The following is an 18,597-nucleotide window of genomic DNA, read 5'->3' as shown; positions in this document are numbered from 1 at the left end:
GTCTCACCTTTCATTTCAGCATCATAAAGCTCCTTGTCTGTTTGTATCTATCCTTTACATACCTGCCATCTTGTGGCTGCAGATGGCTATTGTCACTGGAAGCATTCACAAGAAACCTGATTGGTTCTTGCCATAATATGAATTCTAACAGTTGTTAAATAGGGCCGCCAGCTGTGTACCAACCTGACTTCTGCACTGATGATCCCAAATCCCATGAAGAAGGCAAGAAATTCCAGAGATGAACCCTGACAAGGCAAACCTGTGGGGTGAAACCATTTCAGGTGACAACGTCATGAAGCTCAGTGAGAAAAGTGCAAGGGTTTGCACTGTCAACAAAGCAAAGCGTGGCTCCTTTCAGGAATCTCAAATATAAAACACATTTAGAGTTACTGATCATTTTTTTCTACTATATTCCCCATTTGTTGTGGATTATGGAGTTGAAGCAGCAGCTGCAGAATGCTTTGACAAAAGTTGACATATTTCAGTTACTTCATTTCAAACCCTATTTACAGGAATATCATGATCAAAATCAGAGTTCAGAACAAGCAGGCAGTCTTTAAATAACAGAAGGGCTCATAAGCACATCGAACTAAGTAAAAAGCATGTGAAATAGCAGCAGCAGCAGGCCAGAACAACAACCTCTAACAACAAAAGACAGAGGAGGGAAGACGCAGTAAGAAATGCTTTTTCTAAGAGAGTACATCACACGTGCACCATTAAAATGCATAGTTTATGTAAATGCTGTTAAGATGAATGGAAAATGGGTAAAAATAAATGGTCAGAAAATAGAGCTCAAACTATTTCTCTCGTGTGTTGTTATGTGTTCAGAAGCGATTGTCTGTTCTTATTTAATTCACTTAATGTACAGACTTTACCTGCTTGCTGCATACATGCTACTACTGCACATCCACCTAATGTATATGTTATATTATATAATGTCCCCCCCCTTTTGCTCAAGTCAAGGAGCGTGTCAGGTTACATTTGATTGTGTGTTATAACTATGCATGTGACGAATAAAGACCCTTGAACCTGAAACATGTGGCAGGATAATGTTTTTAAGTTTGATAGCTGTCCTTAAGTGATGTCACCTGAGTCAGGGTCAGCTGCCCTTTGAGTTATTAAAAGTGCAAATTGGTTGGTGTACATTTACACTGCTCAAATCTGCTGCATGCTAAAGGCTACCTCCATCACTGACTGCCCTGTTGGAGGTTGTGTTCAACTGCAGTAAACTTAGGCTTTGATAAAAAATAATAATAATGTCATTTATTCTCCTTCTTCATAGATTTTTATCCTTATTTTTAAACAGTGTGTGCTTGCAGACTGTCACCTATGGGACGGCAATAAGAGAAATTAACCAGGAAGGTGAAATAATAAAACCACTTAATAAAGCCACTACTCCACTTTTTGTCTGTATAAAGAGAAACTTAGTTTAAAAGCTACGGTGGGTTTGGGGTGAAACTGGTCAAACTGAAATTAAAATATTATCAAAATGATATTAAAAATGATCTCTTTAATTTTAACTTCCCCAAACCACTTTCATTTTCTAGTGTGGTGTCTGTGATGCCTGGGATAGATTAGTATTGCTGTAAAGTACGAATGTAAAAGTAATACAGAGATCCATACATACATTTAAAACACTGATATCTGTAAATACAAGCATGTCAAATTATCAGTCAGTTAATGTCTGCGTGATTATTATTATTATTTATTATTGTTGTTTTTGTTAATAATTGATTTTGGCAACTTCAGTCCTTCACAGATGGAACCAGTTTTCTGGTCATAACTCACAATATGACCGGATGACTGGTGGACAGGTAAATAAATATGCCTCCTAATTAAAATAGCACTCGTAATTAGCACCGCTGCTACCTGAAACCAGCAGCACATTTCTAATCTCACACTCAGACAGGAGTACAGGGCGAGGATGCGAGTGCTTGTGGAAAGGTTGTACACACACTCTGTTTAGTCTAATAAAACCTCAGTTTTTTCTTTCATTGTGCACCTTTAAACAGCTAACAGTGCCCATGTAACCTGCAGCAAGGCAGCTATCAAAAATGTTGTCCTGCCCCCCAGGGCTCCGTTTCGGCATGTGCATTTTGTCCAGATGTGTGAACCTCTGTCCAGCACCTCTTTGTGTTTAGTTCCATCTCTGACCCGCTTTCTTTTTATCAGTTCTTCCTCCTCTCCCCGATATCTCCAACTCTCCCTGAGCTCCTCTCTTCCTCCAGGTGATGACAGTGAAAAGGAGAGGTCCTGCATCCCAGGTGAGGATGAGTCAGTGCAGCCCAGCCAGTCTGCAGCAGAGGATCGTGGGTATCCATCATGCAGTGATGAACCTGGAAATATGAACTTCCAGTAGGACTCTCCTTTAAAGAGATAGACAGAGCCTGGAGAGAAATAAAAGAAACTTCACTGAATTTAGTCTGGTTCTAGTTAAATTAAGTCAACTTTGTCCGTTTATTTGATCCTTTAATAGAAAGATCTCACACATGAATCAGATCCTCACCATTAGTGTCTGTAGTGATTCCATTCACACCCTCTTTGAGCAGTTGTGTCCAGGTGTCTCCTTGATTCTCTTGTTTGGCATCTCCAATTTTTCCCCACACAGCCCCCTCCTCCGGGTCCCAGACCAGGCCCCATCTCTCTAATGCTCCTGCTGCCTGCTCGTCATCATCGTCGTTATCAGTGTCTGCTAAATCTAAGCTGACGCCCGTCCTGAGAGCAGACAGGGGCTGAGGGTAACCTTCTTGCAGAGACAGGTCCTTGAAGAGCCAGAACTGGTGACCTGCAGCGAGACGTCACATGAAAAGGTTAGTAAGCCAGTTCGATGATTCGCAGTGAAACACCATCGATTGTTTCAAAAAGGTTTAAGCTTGTCCACTGTGACTGCTTTGATGTATTATTTTGTATTTACACTCTCACTTTATCATTGCATGCATGTTCTAGGCAGTGGATGTCTGTTGCCAAAGAAATAAGAAGGAAAGGTTTAAAAACCTGAAGCCACATCCAAGGCCAGATAAAGTTTAATAATTGGACACATCAGTTTTGATGCTGGAGAATTTAGTCCTTAACTATGCTAAAAGTATTTTGGTTATAGAGAATGTAATCTACAGCCAAACTGTAGGAGATGTTCAAAGAAGCTATAGGACAGGTGCATGTAGGTCTTCTGAAAGTAGCAGGAAGTAAGTAATAATCTCATAAATCTCAACAAGTTCTGCTTTCTGAAGACATCACTATCTCTCAAACGTATCACTGCTTGCTTGAAAAGTAATTCAGGAATGGCTATAGGCAAATTCTATGAAAAAGACAATTTTGAAGAACACATTCAGTGTACTTCAGTGTGCAAAATGTAAAGGCTAGAAGAGATATGAGCTAAAAAAAACTCACGTCAATCAATTGTTACAGAAATAAAGAAATAAGGAATCTTCTTAGATTTTTTAAACAGTTTCAGTAACGATTTTAATAGCCAGTTATGGTGCGTAATCTGCACTGACTGTTGTGGCCTTTACACCGTTTTACCCCTCTCACAAGTAGGTTACTGTACTGTACCACTGATAAAGATGATCGCATGATCCGAGCGCCTCTCCAGCACAGCTTGAAGATGAAGCAGGTCAGGGGGTAGACCCCTCCACAACCTCCTCACTGAAGAACCGCGCCCCGACACCAAGCCTCCGCCATTGACCCTCCACATCATCGGACCTGAAGCGATGACCCAATGAAAATAATGAATTGTGGTATCCTGTTACTATAGATACATCTTCCATAGTTAAACTACATAAACTACATTTATAAAAATCTGTTTTCAGACCTTTGAAGAAGAAAGTTTCTCCTCGAATCTTTGCCACAGCATCAAAACTGGTGTTACAGTGATCTATGGAGGGGCTGAAGGGCAGAAGCACACAGGGATACTTGTTAAAGGAATGTCGGGGTTTCATTTGGTTAACAGTAGTAGACAGCACAGCCATACTCTTTGTCCTGAGACAGGGGCGAATTTAGCCCAAAAATGGGCTAAAATCGCCCCATGAATCAACTGACATGTCAGAGCGCCCCAGGGTGGCTGTGGCTACAATGTAGCTGCCATCACCAGTGTGTGAATGTGTGTGTGACTGGGTGAATGACTGGATGTGTAAAGCGCTTTAGTATAGCGCTTTACACATCCAGTAAAGTGCTATACAAATACAGGCCATTTACCATTTTTTGTACAGACAGACAGCCAGGTTCATAATGGATATAAGGAAGTTTTTTTATTATTTTTTTTAAAAGGAGCCACATTCAGGTAAAAGTGTAAAATCAAATGATCCGTCAATCAAGAATAATGTTGGATCAGTGTTTCAATATTTATCTTTTATTAGATGTTTGTGTGGTTTGGTTATTTTCCTTTTGGTTGAAAGTACACTGAGAGGACTTTTTGTTAGTGATCTTAATAGTATTTTTTTCATATTAATGTAATTTATCATCTAATTGAATACAATATATTTGTGTATGATTGTCAGTCCAAAGAGGGAGAGAGGAAAGAGGGAACGTGAGGAGAAAGAACAAGGTCAGGAAGAACCAGGTAAGCAAACAGACAGGGAGCAGTGACAGGCACAACAGAAACTGTTAAACTGACAAAGAGGAAAAAACCTGATTTTACTCACAGTCTGGAAGTTGTGTCCTCCCTATATTAAAGCTGCTGTACAGAATCTGCTAAACAAACTGGTTTGAAACATTTCTGAGCCTCTTTAACAACATTCCAACATAACATTATCATTGATCGGGGAGATTAAAATTAATGATATATTTTTATGTGGTTCAGCCACAACTCTACTAAAACCTCAGCCAGTAATAGGGAGGCCAACCTTTGGACAGTCCAGTTGTCTGTATGACTGCCGCAGTACGTGCATCACATTTGCTCACTATCAGAAAGAGCCAAACAGCCCTGGTGGAGTGAGGAGCTGTAAAGAGAAGCAGATGCTCTGTTTCTACAAATGTTTTAAGCTTGTTTCAAAGATTCTGTACTGCAGCTTTAAATGTTTCCCAAAAGCACACACACACTTATCAGTGATTCTCACACTTTTTACAGTGTGGACCACCTGATAAAAATGTCAAGCTCTCCTAAGGACAACTATGAAAGCATGAAACTCATAAATCTTACAACACAAAATTATTATTATTAAATTAGTAAAATTAGTGTCTGCAGTAAAGATTTTTATTTGTAACAATTTATTCTGTTTTGGGAGTGTTTTTCATGTATCTGTATTATATTATACAAACGCATTAAAAGTGAATCTCTGTCCAAAAAATGCACTCAGTTCACTTTTTACTCACTATGAGCATCATTCATTATTAATAAACCAGTAATTAAGGCTAGGATACGTATTTTTATTATTCCAATCCATTCTTCTTTTGCAGCATTTAAATAACCTTTATCAGATTTGATGGTTTTGTTACAGACTTTGCAAAAAAGTGTTTTGCTTTTCTTTCACAAATGTGGGATTAAATTGTGCTAAAATGTACAAAACAGTGACGTCATGTTTTGAGACGAGGACCCAGGCACAGAGTGACTTGATGAATTTCAGAATCTTATGATTTATCTTGCCTGGCTGGGCAGCTCTCTGGGTGCTCAGCACCCCCAAAGCTCTGATCCTAGACTCGCCGCTGTCCTCAGATGGTAACGAATGTCTGTCTGTTGTAGCTGTTTCAGGCGGAACTTGCTAGCATTAGCTGTTAACTTAGCACTGTAAACATTTTCCTGTTTACAAAATCTATCTATTGTTTATCTAGCTTGTTTATGTAAATATCTTTGGTGGCTGAAATTAAATTTAAAATCTTAATACTGATATTAGATGATTTTGCAAAAATATGGAAGAAAAGAGGCACACAGTAAGAATTCTTGTAGCCATCTAGCATATTTATGACAAAGAGTTTTTGTCTCCTTCTGTCCGTGTGAACGTCCCTTCCCCCGTTTGGCTTTTATGGGATCTAGACCTTCTGCTGCTCTGCTCCTCGCCTCTGGAATTCCATCTCGCCAGACATTCAGAACTCTGACTCTCTCTATCTTCACATCCCGTCTCAAAACACACTCCTTTAAATGGGTTTAATTACTCATCCTGTCACATGAATCCTCTGCTTTTTATTTTTTTTATAGTCTTATGATTTTATTTATTCTTAAATGTATTATTATTAATAATGATAATATTAATATGATTGTTATTAACAGAAAAATCTCTCAGTAAGTCATACCCATGCCTATGATGATGCTGACGACGACGATGATGATGGCCTCTGTGGTGCAACTCTGTGGTGATACGAGGAGCCTCCGTAGACAGCAGCTTGTTCATTTGGCCTAAATCAAAAATCACAACAATTTAAATGGAAAAGCTTTAAAAAAAACCTAAATTCCCCCTCCACCCCTGTGGAGAGAGAAGCTGTGAAGAGAAACTTCGAGCTGCAGGAAGAGAGCCATCAGTAAGATTTCAGGATAAGACAAACCCATAAATCTTACAACACAAAATTATTATTATTAAATTAGTAAAATTAGTGTCTGCAGTAAAGATTTTTATTTGTAACAATTTATTCTGTTTTGGGAGTGTTTTTCATGTATCTGTATTATATTATACAAACACATTAAAAGTGAATCTCTTTTTACTCACTATGAGCATCATTCATTATTAATAAACCAGTAATTAAGGCTAGGATACGTATTTTTATTATTCCAATCCATTCTTCTTTTGCAGCATTTAAATAACCTTTATCAGATTTGACAGTTTTGTTACAGACTTTTCAAAAAAGTGTTTTTCTTTTCTTTCACAAATGTGGGATTAAATTGTGCTAAAATGTACAAAACAGTGATGTCATGTTTTGACTACCGAAGACATCACAAGATGGTGATGGCCAGCACAGTCTCCAGACTTAAACCCCATTTAACTGGAATATAAACGTAGATTCTCAATGGAAAAATTTAGCCAATGCAGAAATGCCTCAAATCTGCTTCTATCTAAAGGGCAGTGATAGATATAAAAAGTCTTGCAGCACTATATGGGTCCATAGGAAAACGTCATTCCTGACCTCTGCAAACACTTCCCTGCTGAGTTCACGGTGATCCATTTTGGGTTATACTGACTGGTTCTTCAATGCTCCTTCTGCGGTTGGCTCCATGCACCACTAAAGGGGCCCACCTGACAGTCTAAGAACCACTGCTGTCATATGCTGTGGGAGTGTCTGGTTGGGCGTGGTCCAGGTTCCTGTCATTTGTCCCTGGGAGTGGAGTTGGCCAGCTCATCACCTGTTGTCAATCTCCGGGGCTCCACCTAGAGGGTTTTTAAGCCAGCACGGCCTGCCACTCCTCGCCAGTTCGTCCTGCTACCATCTGTGATTCTCCACCCATCGCACTCACCAGTAGTGCTGTTTTGGTCTCCATCCTGTTCTCCCGTCTGCTCGGAACCCGAGGATTATATACTCCACTTCTCCTCAGCCTGCCCTTCAGTCTGTATTCTCCACCTCCTCGGAATCTGGACCGGACTCTCCACTCTTGACCCTCTCTGGAATACACCCATGGCAGCCTTTTCCCCGCCTAATAACTAGGGTCTCCAAGTAAGCCCAAGACTATCCACTGGCACTCCGTACCTCTGTCCCTTACTCGTTTTTTCCCATTCAGTAACATCTCTCTCCTGTGTTTACAGAAGTTCCCGTTAGAAGTTTCCCCGTGCTCTACGCCGGTTTCTCCGCCCACGGATTTCCTTTAGTTTCTGCGTATGGTTTCTGTTAAACCCAGTTCCGTTCACGTTTTGTTCTTTTCAATAAATTATACACAGTTCTAAGCAAATTGAGTCTGCTCTTGAGTCCACCGCATTCTCGCCCTTGACAGAACGAACTGGCCATTAAGTTGGCTTTGGAGGAGTGGCGCCACTGGCTGGAGGGGACAGAACATCCATTTATCATCTGGACAGATCACAAGAATCTGACTTATCTCAGAACGGCTAAGAGACTGAACTCCCGCCAGGCTCGGTGGTCCCTTTTCTTTGCCCGATTTAACTTTGATATTTCCTATCGCCCGGGTTCCAGGAATCTTAAACCCGATGCTCTGTCTCGCCAGTACTCCTCGGACTCGGACTCCCGGGACCCGGAGCTCATTCTCCCTTCCACCTGCAGGATTGGCTCCCTCACCTGGGATGTGGAGGAGGCTATACGCCAAGGACTACGGGACGACGTTGATCCGGGAACTGGCCCGCCCGGTCGGCGTTTTGTGCCCTCTGCCGCCCGGTCGGCTGTTATCCATTGGATCCATACAGCCCAGTTTACTTGCCATCCGGGAGTGAGTAGGACCACGGCTCTGTTGAAGAGGTATTTCTGGTGGCGTTCTATGGACAAGGATGTGAAGGCTTATGTGGCTGCCTGTTCCGTTTGTGCCCGTAACAAGACCTCTAATCGGCCCCCGTCTGGCTTACTCCGACCGCTGAGTACCCCGCATAGGCCTTGGTCTCATATCGCCTTGGATTTTGTTACCGGCCTCCCAGCCTCTTCGGGGAAGACGGTGGTTCTGTCCATAGTTGATCGGTTTTCCAAGGCGGCTCACTTCGTGGCCCTGGACAAGCTGCCGACGGCTGCAGAGACCACCCAGATCCTTACAGACCATGTGTTCCGTCTTCATGGCATACCCTCGGAGATTGTGTCTGACAGGGGGCCTCAGTTTGTCTCCCGAGTGTGGAGGGCCTTCTGTACGGCCCTGGGTGCCAAGGCCAACTTGAGTTCTGGTTTCCATCCGCAGACCAATGGCCAGACTGAGCGTTTGAACCAGGAGTTGGAATCCGCTCTTCGCTGCGTCTCGTCACTGCACCCGGCTGCCTGGTCGTCTCAGTTGCCTTGGGTGGAGTATGCCCATAATTCTCTCACGTCTTCGGCAACGGGTTTGTCGCCCTTTGAGGCCTCGCTGGGGTATCAGCCACCGTTGTTCCCAGAGGATGAGACGAATTTGGCTGTTCCTTCGGTCCAGCATCACCTTCGACGCTGCCGGCGGGTGTGGCGGAGGGTCCGACGGGCTCTCCTTGCAACTGTCGACCGGCAACGGGATTATGCGGATCGTCGCCGCTCTGTCGCTCCGGCGTATCGGCCTGGACAACGGGTGTGGCTTTGTGCTAAGGACATTCACTTGCGGTCGCTTTCTCGGAAGTTGACTCCCCGCTATGTTGGCCCCTATGTGATCACTGCTGTCGTCGGCCCCTCGGCGGTCCGTCTCAGGCTCCCGGCCTCCTGGCGCGTCCACCCGACGTTTCACGTCTCTCAGGTCAAGCCGGTCCGTAGCAGTCCTCTGTGTCCGCCGTCTGTTCCCCCGCCTCCCGCCCGGCTCGTGGACGGTCATCCGGCCTATTCGGTCCGGCGGATCGTTGACGTGCGCCGCCGTGGTCGTGGTGTCCAGTACCTGGTGGACTGGGAGGGGTATGGGCCTGAGGAACGTTCTTGGGTTCCCCGGTCGCTCATTCTGGACCCGTCCCTGATTGCTGCGTTTCGTTCCTCCCCTCGCAGGGCCCGGTCTGGGGGGTCGCCGGGTGGCGGCCCTTGAGGGGGAGGTACTGTCATATGCTGTGGGAGTGTCTGGTTGGGCGTGGTCCAGGTTCCTGTCATTTGTCCCTGGGAGTGGAGTTGGCCAGCTCATCACCTGTTGTCAATCTCCGGGGCTCCACCTAGAGGGTTTTTAAGCCAGCACGGCCTGCCACTCCTCGCCAGTTCGTCCTGCTACCATCTGTGATTCTCCACCCATCGCACTCACCAGTAGTGCTGTTTTGGTCTCCATCCTGTTCTCCCGTCTGCTCGGAACCCGAGGATTATATACTCCACTTCTCCTCAGCCTGCCCTTCAGTCTGTATTCTCCACCTCCTCGGAATCTGGACCGGACTCTCCACTCTTGACCCTCTCTGGAATACACCCATGGCAGCCTTTTCCCCGCCTAATAACTAGGGTCTCCAAGTAAGCCCAAGACTATCCACTGGCACTCCGTACCTCTGTCCCTTACTCGTTTTTTCCCATTCAGTAACATCTCTCTCCTGTGTTTACAGAAGTTCCCGTTAGAAGTTTCCCCGTGCTCTACGCCGGTTTCTCCGCCCACGGATTTCCTTTAGTTTCTGCGTATGGTTTCTGTTAAACCCAGTTCCGTTCACGTTTTGTTCTTTTCAATAAATTATACACAGTTCTAAGCAAATTGAGTCTGCTCTTGAGTCCACCGCATTCTCGCCCTTGACAACTGCAGGTTGGTGGGACACAGCCAGAGCTACTGTCACTTCCAGTGTGTCACACATGCTTGGTTAAGCCCAGCCTACTGTGATGATTACTCATTTAGCTTCATTTTAGAAGGTTAGTACAACACAGTTCAATGTCCCAAACTATTGCCACAGTATTTGGTAACCAAGTATTTTACAGAAAGGCTTGTTTCCTCTCCAGCGTGCTTCATATTGTGAAATTATTCATTTATAAACTACTTGTCAGACGATAGTTTTGCATTTCACTTAAAACCACAGAAACAATTTCATATCATATCTGTGGCAAAGATATTCAAGTTTAACTTCTAGGAGCCACAGACCTTAGTATAAAATGTTGTGCCAATGAATAATATATTTTACATGTTCATTAGTTTAAGTACCAAACATTAAAAAATGGATTGTGGTTAGTAAATTTTCACAATGACAAATTGTTAAACCCGAGATGCAAATATAGTTAATGAACCTGGAACGACACTGAGTGGAAGGATGTATTTTTTGGAACATGTGGGCAGAAGCTTGAATATCCACAGACACAGCGGTTTGCCTGTCAAGCATTCATGACATTATGCAAAAGCAAAATGAACTGAAAAAAGTTAAGAATGGTTTCTGAGCAACAGCGCAGTCAGACATTTCCTCGTTTTTATATTTTACAGTATGAGGCTTTCATGAGAGTCTTCGCTGAATGTGGAGGCTAAAGCTGTGAAGAAACTAATTCTGTCCTTCCTCAATAAACACACCAGAGGTCAGACCAGGGAGCTATTTCACAGCTGTCCTCATCCATCCTTTAAACTGCACTTCAGTGTTTATCCTTTTACATCAAACTTTATATTATCCTATGTGTGCTAATACTGAAATTTTACATTCAGTCTAGTTTACACATCCTCACACATCAACTATAATCAATATTAATGATTAAATCATGGTGTGAGAAGCTTCACCATAGAGCTGAGTGATGTGCTCCAGGTCTTGGGGTCCCAGGCGGTAGTGGAGAGGGTCTCCGACAGGACCCAGGTAGTATGGCCTCATGACTGAGTGACGGGATGAGGAATGAGGAAGGCCCAGTGCGTGGCCAAACTCATGAACCAGCACTGTGAACAGGTCGGTACCCTCAGAGACTGGGAAGGAAACAGAAGAGGAGGAACAGAAAACAAAATGATGACCTGATTAGAAGAAGAAGAGAAACAAGTCATGGTTTACTGGTATCCGGTTGTTCAGTCTGACGTCACTAGCCGAGTCTGGACCTAAACTCCGATGCAGGTCCATATATCAAACGATCACTGTGGCATTACTGAGAGTTGAAAAACTGTCTAAAGTCTTTCATCTTCAATAAAATGATCAGCATTCTGCTCTACCAGGTGTAACAACTGAGTTTAACATCCAGGCATCCATGAAAACGGAATTTATGACATTTAACGGAGTTAGAAGTTAGCACGGAGTTAGCTCGCTAGCTTCTATCTAAATACAATATAACATGTCCTGACTGCGGGGTTTTGGAAACAAATTAAAACGTACAGCTCTGCTATCACTTCCAACATAAATGAAGACAGAAAACTAAACAGCAGTGACGTTTGTAGGGTTACTGAAGTTGGGCTAGCTGCTATATAATGATGTGCTACGTGACCGCTAGCGACACAGCTATGTTAGCATAATATAAACAAGATAACTTTTTTTCCACTCAATAAAAGTTAGCGTGAGTGTTCTCGGTGGTCAGGAACAAATGTAATCGCATGGCAGGATGCTGTAAAAGGACCAAACTTCAGCCAGGAGAACAACTGAGATAATCCATCCACAATACGAGGTTAGTCACTTATATCATGCTGCATGGGCTGGGCTGTAGTTACATCCTAAGGTTTTAAAAACTGAGCTTAAATAAATGATTAGCGGTAATAAAAGCCGAGGGAGGTCAACAGTGATCACTGACTGTTTTAGGAGCTTTTTGAGATTAAATAGAAGAAAATACAAAACATTAAACATGTTAACAACACAAAAGCCATATTAAACGCAGACTACTTTAGACCCGGAAGTAGGATTCGTCGCGTCATCACTGAACAACCGGATAGTATGGCCATAGAGTGTATGGAGGTAGCATTGTGGTCCAAAGCTCACTGGTTTTGGACTCAGTGTTATTGTTTTGTCCACTGCCATTTGGCAACTTTGGAGCAAGAAAGGACCATAACTGAGTTACCGCCTAGCACTGTCAAGCTTGGTCACCAAGCTGCATTAATCTACACCATGTGAAGACACAAGACAAAAGACTGCTTCACTGAGTGAATGGGTCAAATGCAGAGAAAAACAAGTAATTTCCCCATGGGGATCAATAAAGTATCCATTATTATTATTATTATTATTATTATTATTAAAAGACTCATAAAAGGTTAGACTTTTATGTTTTTGAAGTGTTGTTCTACCTGGCTGTCTGAATGCCCACTCTTCCTCCGCATCCAAATGAACTACTCCTGCCCGGGCTGGGTCTGAGGGGAAGAAAGCGTGGCCTACTGCTCCACCTGCCCCATCAAAGGGGTAGTCATCACCATGGTAACCATGGAAGAAGTCTACCCGCAGGTCAGCTGCATCCGGACTGCCCACCTGGAAACAGAATGAATGAAACTCATCGACTGTGTGACTTTGGCTAGTTCTAGTCAAAAGTGGCATCTGACAAACCTCATGGAACTCCAGTGGCGTTGGCTCGGCCCACACTCTTAAAGCGTAGAAGATAAGTGAGCGAATTGTTTCCCGAGACAGATGAGAAGAGGAGGGATATGATTGCAACCTGACGAGGTAAGATAGACGCAAAGACCTCACCGAGTGGCAGATACTTCACCAAGCACAGCTTACTGACAATAGGAAGCCATTGTGAACTACTACATCGAACTGATCACAGTCTCCTCGCAAGTTTTATCCCACCTCCAGTTGATGTTCCTGCGCGTCCACATGGAGACAGCCCATCTTCTCCGCCTCCTCATATTTATTTTCTCTTGGTTGGATGATTCCTCCTGGTCCGGTAGTGAGCAGCGTGGCGTGTTCATCACCGCCATTGTCTCCTCATCTGGACACCAGAGAACAGACTCTATCCAATCACACAGAGAACACTAGATTTGAGAAGCAGCATAAACATCTTTTTAAGACACCATCTGTATTCCTCACCTACAACTCCGCTGTCTTTTAGGCCTGCAAACCTTTGCATGGCCCTCACAGCACTGGTGACACCTGTCCAAGCCTGCAGCTGACCGGTGGAAGGGTCTGAGGGTGGGAGGTAACCATACTTCATCAGCCAATCCTAACAAAGGGGGTAAATGATCTCTTTAACAGGGTGTTCTTCTTCCATTTCTATCCTGCAGTCCTGTATCTATATTATATATAAAGCTCACTACCAATGTAATATATGAGAGAGTTGGTAAAGATATTATTAATTTCCCATCAATAGTTGTATGGTTTCTATTACCACAAGTTTGGAGCTCTCATCTTGAGTGGGTGTCACTGGTGCAGAGGATGGTGACAGAGTCACACTAGCAGCACAAGTTGTTTGCATCCATCCACAGCTCAAGCAGAGGAAAGTCATATACATCTTCATCTTGATTACATGTTTTTGGAACTGAATATTCAGTGGAAAGCAGTATTTTCAGTGTGTGGAAATCCACTGGAAATGAAGCAAAGGCATTTTAAAACATTAAAGACAACGATACAGACAGGGCAGCAAAAAACCCTAAAGCCCGACATTTAAAGAGTTTTCCTTAAGTTATCCAAAGCAAAAAAATATTTTAACATTTTGCACAGTGGTACAGAGGGTGGCTTGACACGGACACAAGGTCGGGTGCAGTGGTTAGTTCTGTCGCCTCACAGCAGTCACAGAAGTTTGCATTCTTTGCAGTTATTAAAATAGAAAAAACACTATATTCTCTTAAAAGGCCGCAATTCATTTGTGTCCTCTGTGAAGGACATGAACCTCTACATCAACCAGAATCTATGCAATCTGAGTCCTACTGTGGTGTCGAGGGGACACGCTGGGCTTTTATTGATGCCACATTTTGGGGGATTGGGCTAGTAGAGTAATAACAGAGTTCTTTTCCAAATGAAAAGGCACTGGAGGTCCCACATTTCAGATTAAGTGATATGATATCCGGTTGTTCAGTCTGACGTCACTAGCCGTGTCTGGGTCTAAACTCCGCTGCAGGTCCATATATCAAACGATCACTATGGCATTACTGAGAGTTGAAAAACTGTCTAAAGTCTTTCATCTTTAATAAAATGATCAGCGTTCTGCTCTACCAGGTGTAACAATTGAGTTTAACATCCAGGCATCCATGAAAACGGAATTTATGACATTTAACGGAGTTAGAAGTTAGCACGGAGTTAGCTCGCTAGCTTCTATCTAAATACAATATAGCATGTCCTGACTGCGGGGTTTTGGAAACAAATTCAAACGTACAACTCAGCTATCACTTCCAGCATAAATGAAGACAGAAAACTAAACAGCAGTGACGTTTGTAGGGTTACTGAAGTTGGGTTAGCTGGTATATAATGATGTGCTATGTGACCGCTAGCGACACAGCTATGTTAGCATAATATAAACAAGCTAACTTTATTTCCACTCGATAAAAGTTAACGTGAGTGTTCTCGGTGGTCAGGAACAAATGTAATCGCATGGCAGGATGCTGTAAAAGGACCAAACTTCAGCCAGGAGAACAACTGAGATAATCCATCCACAATACGAGGTTAGTCATTCATATACTGCTGCATGGGCTGGGCTGTAGTTACGTCCTAAGGTTTTAAAAACTGAGCTTAAATAAATGATTAGTGGTAATAAAAGCCGAGGGAGGTCAACAGTGATCGCTGACTGTTTTAGGAGCTTCTTGAGATCAAATAGAAGAAAATACATAACATTAAACATTAACAACACAAAAGCCATATTAAACGCAGACTACTTTAGGCCCGGAAGTAGGATTCGTCGCGTCATCACTGAACAACTGGATAGGGGTCTACCTACAATATAAAGCACCTTGAGGTGACTATTGTTGTGATTTGGCGCTATGTAAATAAAATTGAATTTAATTGAATATTTTAATGAACCCTCAAATTGTTTCTTCAATATTGTCATGGTCCACGGCCCGGCGTCCGGGGTGCTGATGGGATGCCCACGCCCGTGGGCGTGGCTGCTAACCCCACACCTGCATCCCATCCCAGGCGATCACCAGGTGGACTATTTAATCCTGCCCTACCTGCTGCTCCACGCCAGTCCGTAGCCGTCGCTCAACGGTAACGCACACCTGCGGGAAAGCCCTTATGAAAACTTATCCGTCTGAACTAACACTACTCTGCCCTGTGTACTCAGATCACAACTCGGCGTGTTGTGAGCCACCTGCCTGTCCGCCTGCCCGTCTGAGATTTGGATCACGATCAGCACCCGCCGCCTCGACCCTTTTGGTTCTGCTTCTGGGTCCAGCTTGTGCGCGGAACCTTGGTTCATGACAAATATTAGATTGTTATCTTCAATTTAGTAGAATTTCAGAAATGTGCAGTAATGTTAACACTTTTGAAAGAGAACTTTTATTCAGTGTTGATAGAGTTGTATTGTTGATTGTCATTTATGCTTAGAAACATTTACTCATTTATGCTTAGAAATATTTAACCATAGATGCTTAGAAGTGTATAATCAATTGTGTAGTGATAAGTTGTGTGATCTTTAACAGGCTACAGAGGCCTGGTGTGCATTCCACACTGGGAGCATGGGAAAGTTCGTACCTTGTTTAATTGTTATGGTAGGATTAACGTAGTTACATTTGTTTTAGTTTAAGTGCTTTTTGTGTATAAATGAACTGCTAGACTTCCTTACTGTGTTATCTAGGATGAGGGGGGGTCTACCCTCTTCCTGACCAAGGATGTTTGCTTGTGTGCTTTTATGACCCTTTGATCAGCAGTAACACACACACACACACACACACACACACACACACGGTACTCTTTGTGTATGTAGACGTCATATGTTAATGAACCTATGCATATTCATGTAACCTCAATAAAAGGACAGTGATACGGGAGAACGGACGAGAGCAACTGGGGCCAAGCGAAGGAACGGCGTTTGTCCGGTTCTCTCCCGTGCACGAGTAACATGAAGCTTGCCTACTTCGTGTCTTGCTTTGCGGTGTAATTATATTGCCTTCAACGTTCCAGCGAATAGGTTTATGCTACAAACCCATCAAGTGTCCTTTGTAGTGGACAGAGGAATTACTAACTCTGATTTGTGAATGAGATTTTAAAGGATTTCACTCAGTTTGTAGGCAGGGAGTCAGACGAATAGCTGTCCCGGGATGGTGAAAGGTCAGAGGACACACTGGTATGTTCTGCACTCATCTTCCATTATGTATAAGAAGCTATGTGTAAGCTAGGCCTTGGAGGTTTTTTCATTAGAGTTCAACTCTTTTGAAATTGGGTAGAAAGACTTTTTAATGAGAAAACAGATCAACTACAAACCAGAGGGAGGTGCTCGTCTCTTAAAATTGAAAGCATCATTCAGCATATCTGTATATGTGACATGACTCTGATTATCTTGGGTCCTAGTTATAGCCAGGACCCGGTGTATAACTCAGCATCTGGCAGTCAGTCAAAGTCACGAGTCATCTTTATGTCTCGGGTGAGAAAGAAAGAATGTCCTCTGGCTGGTGATGCAACAAGGCTGCATTAATGAGACCAACTAAAACCTTTTTCTGGGTCTCAGAAGGATACAAAGATGAGTACATTACATTTGCACCTGCAATGTAATAAAATATAAGAGAATAATGCCTGTCCCAGTGTGCTTCACATCCACCACCATCATCATAGTCCCAAAGAGGACAGCTGCTACCTGCCTGCATGACTGCTGCCCATGGCGCTCAATCATCATGAAGGTTATTCATGGCACGTCTCTGGATGCTGTGCAATTTGCACTCCAGTCTAACAGATCCACTAAAGAGTTACTGGTAATCTGGCATGCCCGGTGTGCTGATGTGTCAATATCATTTTTTGGTCGATATAGTTACACAGGCCACAGACTGGATTGAAGGTCTGCTGTGCACTGGCCCTACAAGCACTGACAGCAGCCCATCCATTCATTTTTATCGGTGACACTAGATTACCCAATCAAATCTCTTCATGCAACCAGGCCCTTCCCAACCTTCCCTGTGTGGTGATGCACGTCCTGTGGCTACTTTTGCTACTGCTAGAAAGTAAAGTGCAAAAACTGTCACAGAAGAACAGGAAGCACACTGTGACACTCCATGTCACAATAGCACGGACGCGTTAAAGCAGTGAGTCAAAGAAGCTGATGGGAAACGTTGTATATTCCCACAGGGTGGAGAAACCTACCAGATTCAATCACGAGATGGACGAGAATTTCCATAAAATACAGAGAGGAGGGCATTGTGCCCTGCCCCATAGGACACTGCTAGATATGTGTGTGCCCATGTCAATCAGAAGATGCCTCCATTAATTAAGTTAGAGGGTGTACCATTTCAGTTAGAGCACTGGGGCAGAGAAGGAGGAGGGAGGATGAATGGAGGACAAGGCAGCTTTAAAGTAATGAGATTAAAGCAGCCACAAGAGTAGAGGGCGAAGGTCGAAGGAGCCGACTGTCAGAAAGAACATTCTGAATTAAACAAGCTGGAATGAACATTAGAGGAACTGCTTTGGTGGCAAATCACGTTGCATCAAAGCAGCTGATCAGGTAAAGTTCATGCTCTAAAATGTAAGTGCATACATTTTTGTCTTAACCCCAAAGCTGACTTATTTTTGCATTTCACAGCGTTTGACTAGTTAAGTCAGGCTTTAAATGAAAAGCAGAGTTTGGAGGAATTCGAGCAGCGGTATTGGCACAGCTGTACAGTAATTCAGGCTGTGTATTAGTCCCTGCACATGTAATATTGTCACCATCTGACAATGAAACCTAACATCTCACACCACTGACCACGGCACATTCATTCATTACATTAAGTTACACTAACTCCAAATTTAGTCTGAAAGCTGAATCACAGCAAGTTAAAGATGAGAAAAGTGCTTTTAACACTTACCTTCCTGCTGCTCTGCCTTCTGCTTCTCCCTGCTCTCTCTTCATTTGCCACAATGGGAACAGATGGGTCCTTTCTACTCTCCTGCTCGTTTCCTCAAAGCCTGACTCCTAACCCCCACCCCCTACCCCACCCACTGCCACAGCAGCATGACAAATGAAGAGTTTCATCTTTGCAGAAATATCTTCCTTCCTCTATCCCGAGATTGTGCCTTGGTTTTTCCCAACTTGTTTTTCCTCCTATCAGTCAGTTATTTGCCCTCAGTACACAATTTATGAACAAAGAAAATCTGATTTGAAAACAATTAGTTGTGGCACAATACTCTGTGA

At 43.4% G+C, this 18,597-nt stretch overlaps 1 protein-coding gene across 1 annotated transcript; it reads right to left on the bottom strand.

Moving 5' to 3' along the window:
* Positions 1–1,260: 1,260 nt before the first annotated feature.
* On the bottom strand, positions 1,261–18,314 carry mmp17b (matrix metallopeptidase 17b). The gene is made up of 12 exons (XM_085468007.1): positions 18,272–18,314; positions 13,675–13,869; positions 13,377–13,509; positions 13,137–13,278; positions 12,894–13,002; positions 12,641–12,818; positions 11,171–11,347; positions 6,223–6,325; positions 3,809–3,882; positions 3,550–3,699; positions 2,507–2,785; positions 1,261–2,387 (listed from the first exon to the last, which is right to left on the bottom strand). The coding sequence occupies exons 2-12, from the start codon at positions 13,801–13,803 to the stop codon at positions 2,005–2,007; spliced, it is 1,857 nt and encodes a 618-aa protein (XP_085324133.1). The 5' UTR covers positions 13,804–13,869; positions 18,272–18,314; the 3' UTR covers positions 1,261–2,004.
* Positions 18,315–18,597: the final 283 nt, after the last annotated feature.

The sequence above is a fragment of the Copadichromis virginalis genome, linkage group LG2 (genome assembly GCF_057382275.1).
Source record: "Copadichromis virginalis isolate Kocher_CV1m ecotype Utaka linkage group LG2, C_Virginalis_male_GT1.1, whole genome shotgun sequence".
Taxonomy (NCBI): domain Eukaryota; kingdom Metazoa; phylum Chordata; class Actinopteri; order Cichliformes; family Cichlidae; genus Copadichromis; species Copadichromis virginalis.
Note: the sequence above shows the minus strand (reverse complement) of the source record. Positions and strands in the feature narration are given on the sequence as shown.

Bases quoted from the DNA above. Each gene is read 5' to 3' on its own strand.
- mmp17b (XM_085468007.1), bottom strand. From the start codon at position 13,803: ATGAAGATGTATATGACTTTCCTCTGCTTGAGCTGTGGATGGATGCAA. The intron at 13,510-13,674 runs GTAATAGAAACC...CCCCTTTGTTAG, and splicing joins ATGAGAGCTCCAAACTTGTG to GATTGGCTGATGAAGTATGG. The intron at 2,786-3,549 runs GTACAGTACAGT...GTCTCGCTGCAG, and splicing joins TGCGATCATCTTTATCAGTG to GTCACCAGTTCTGGCTCTTC.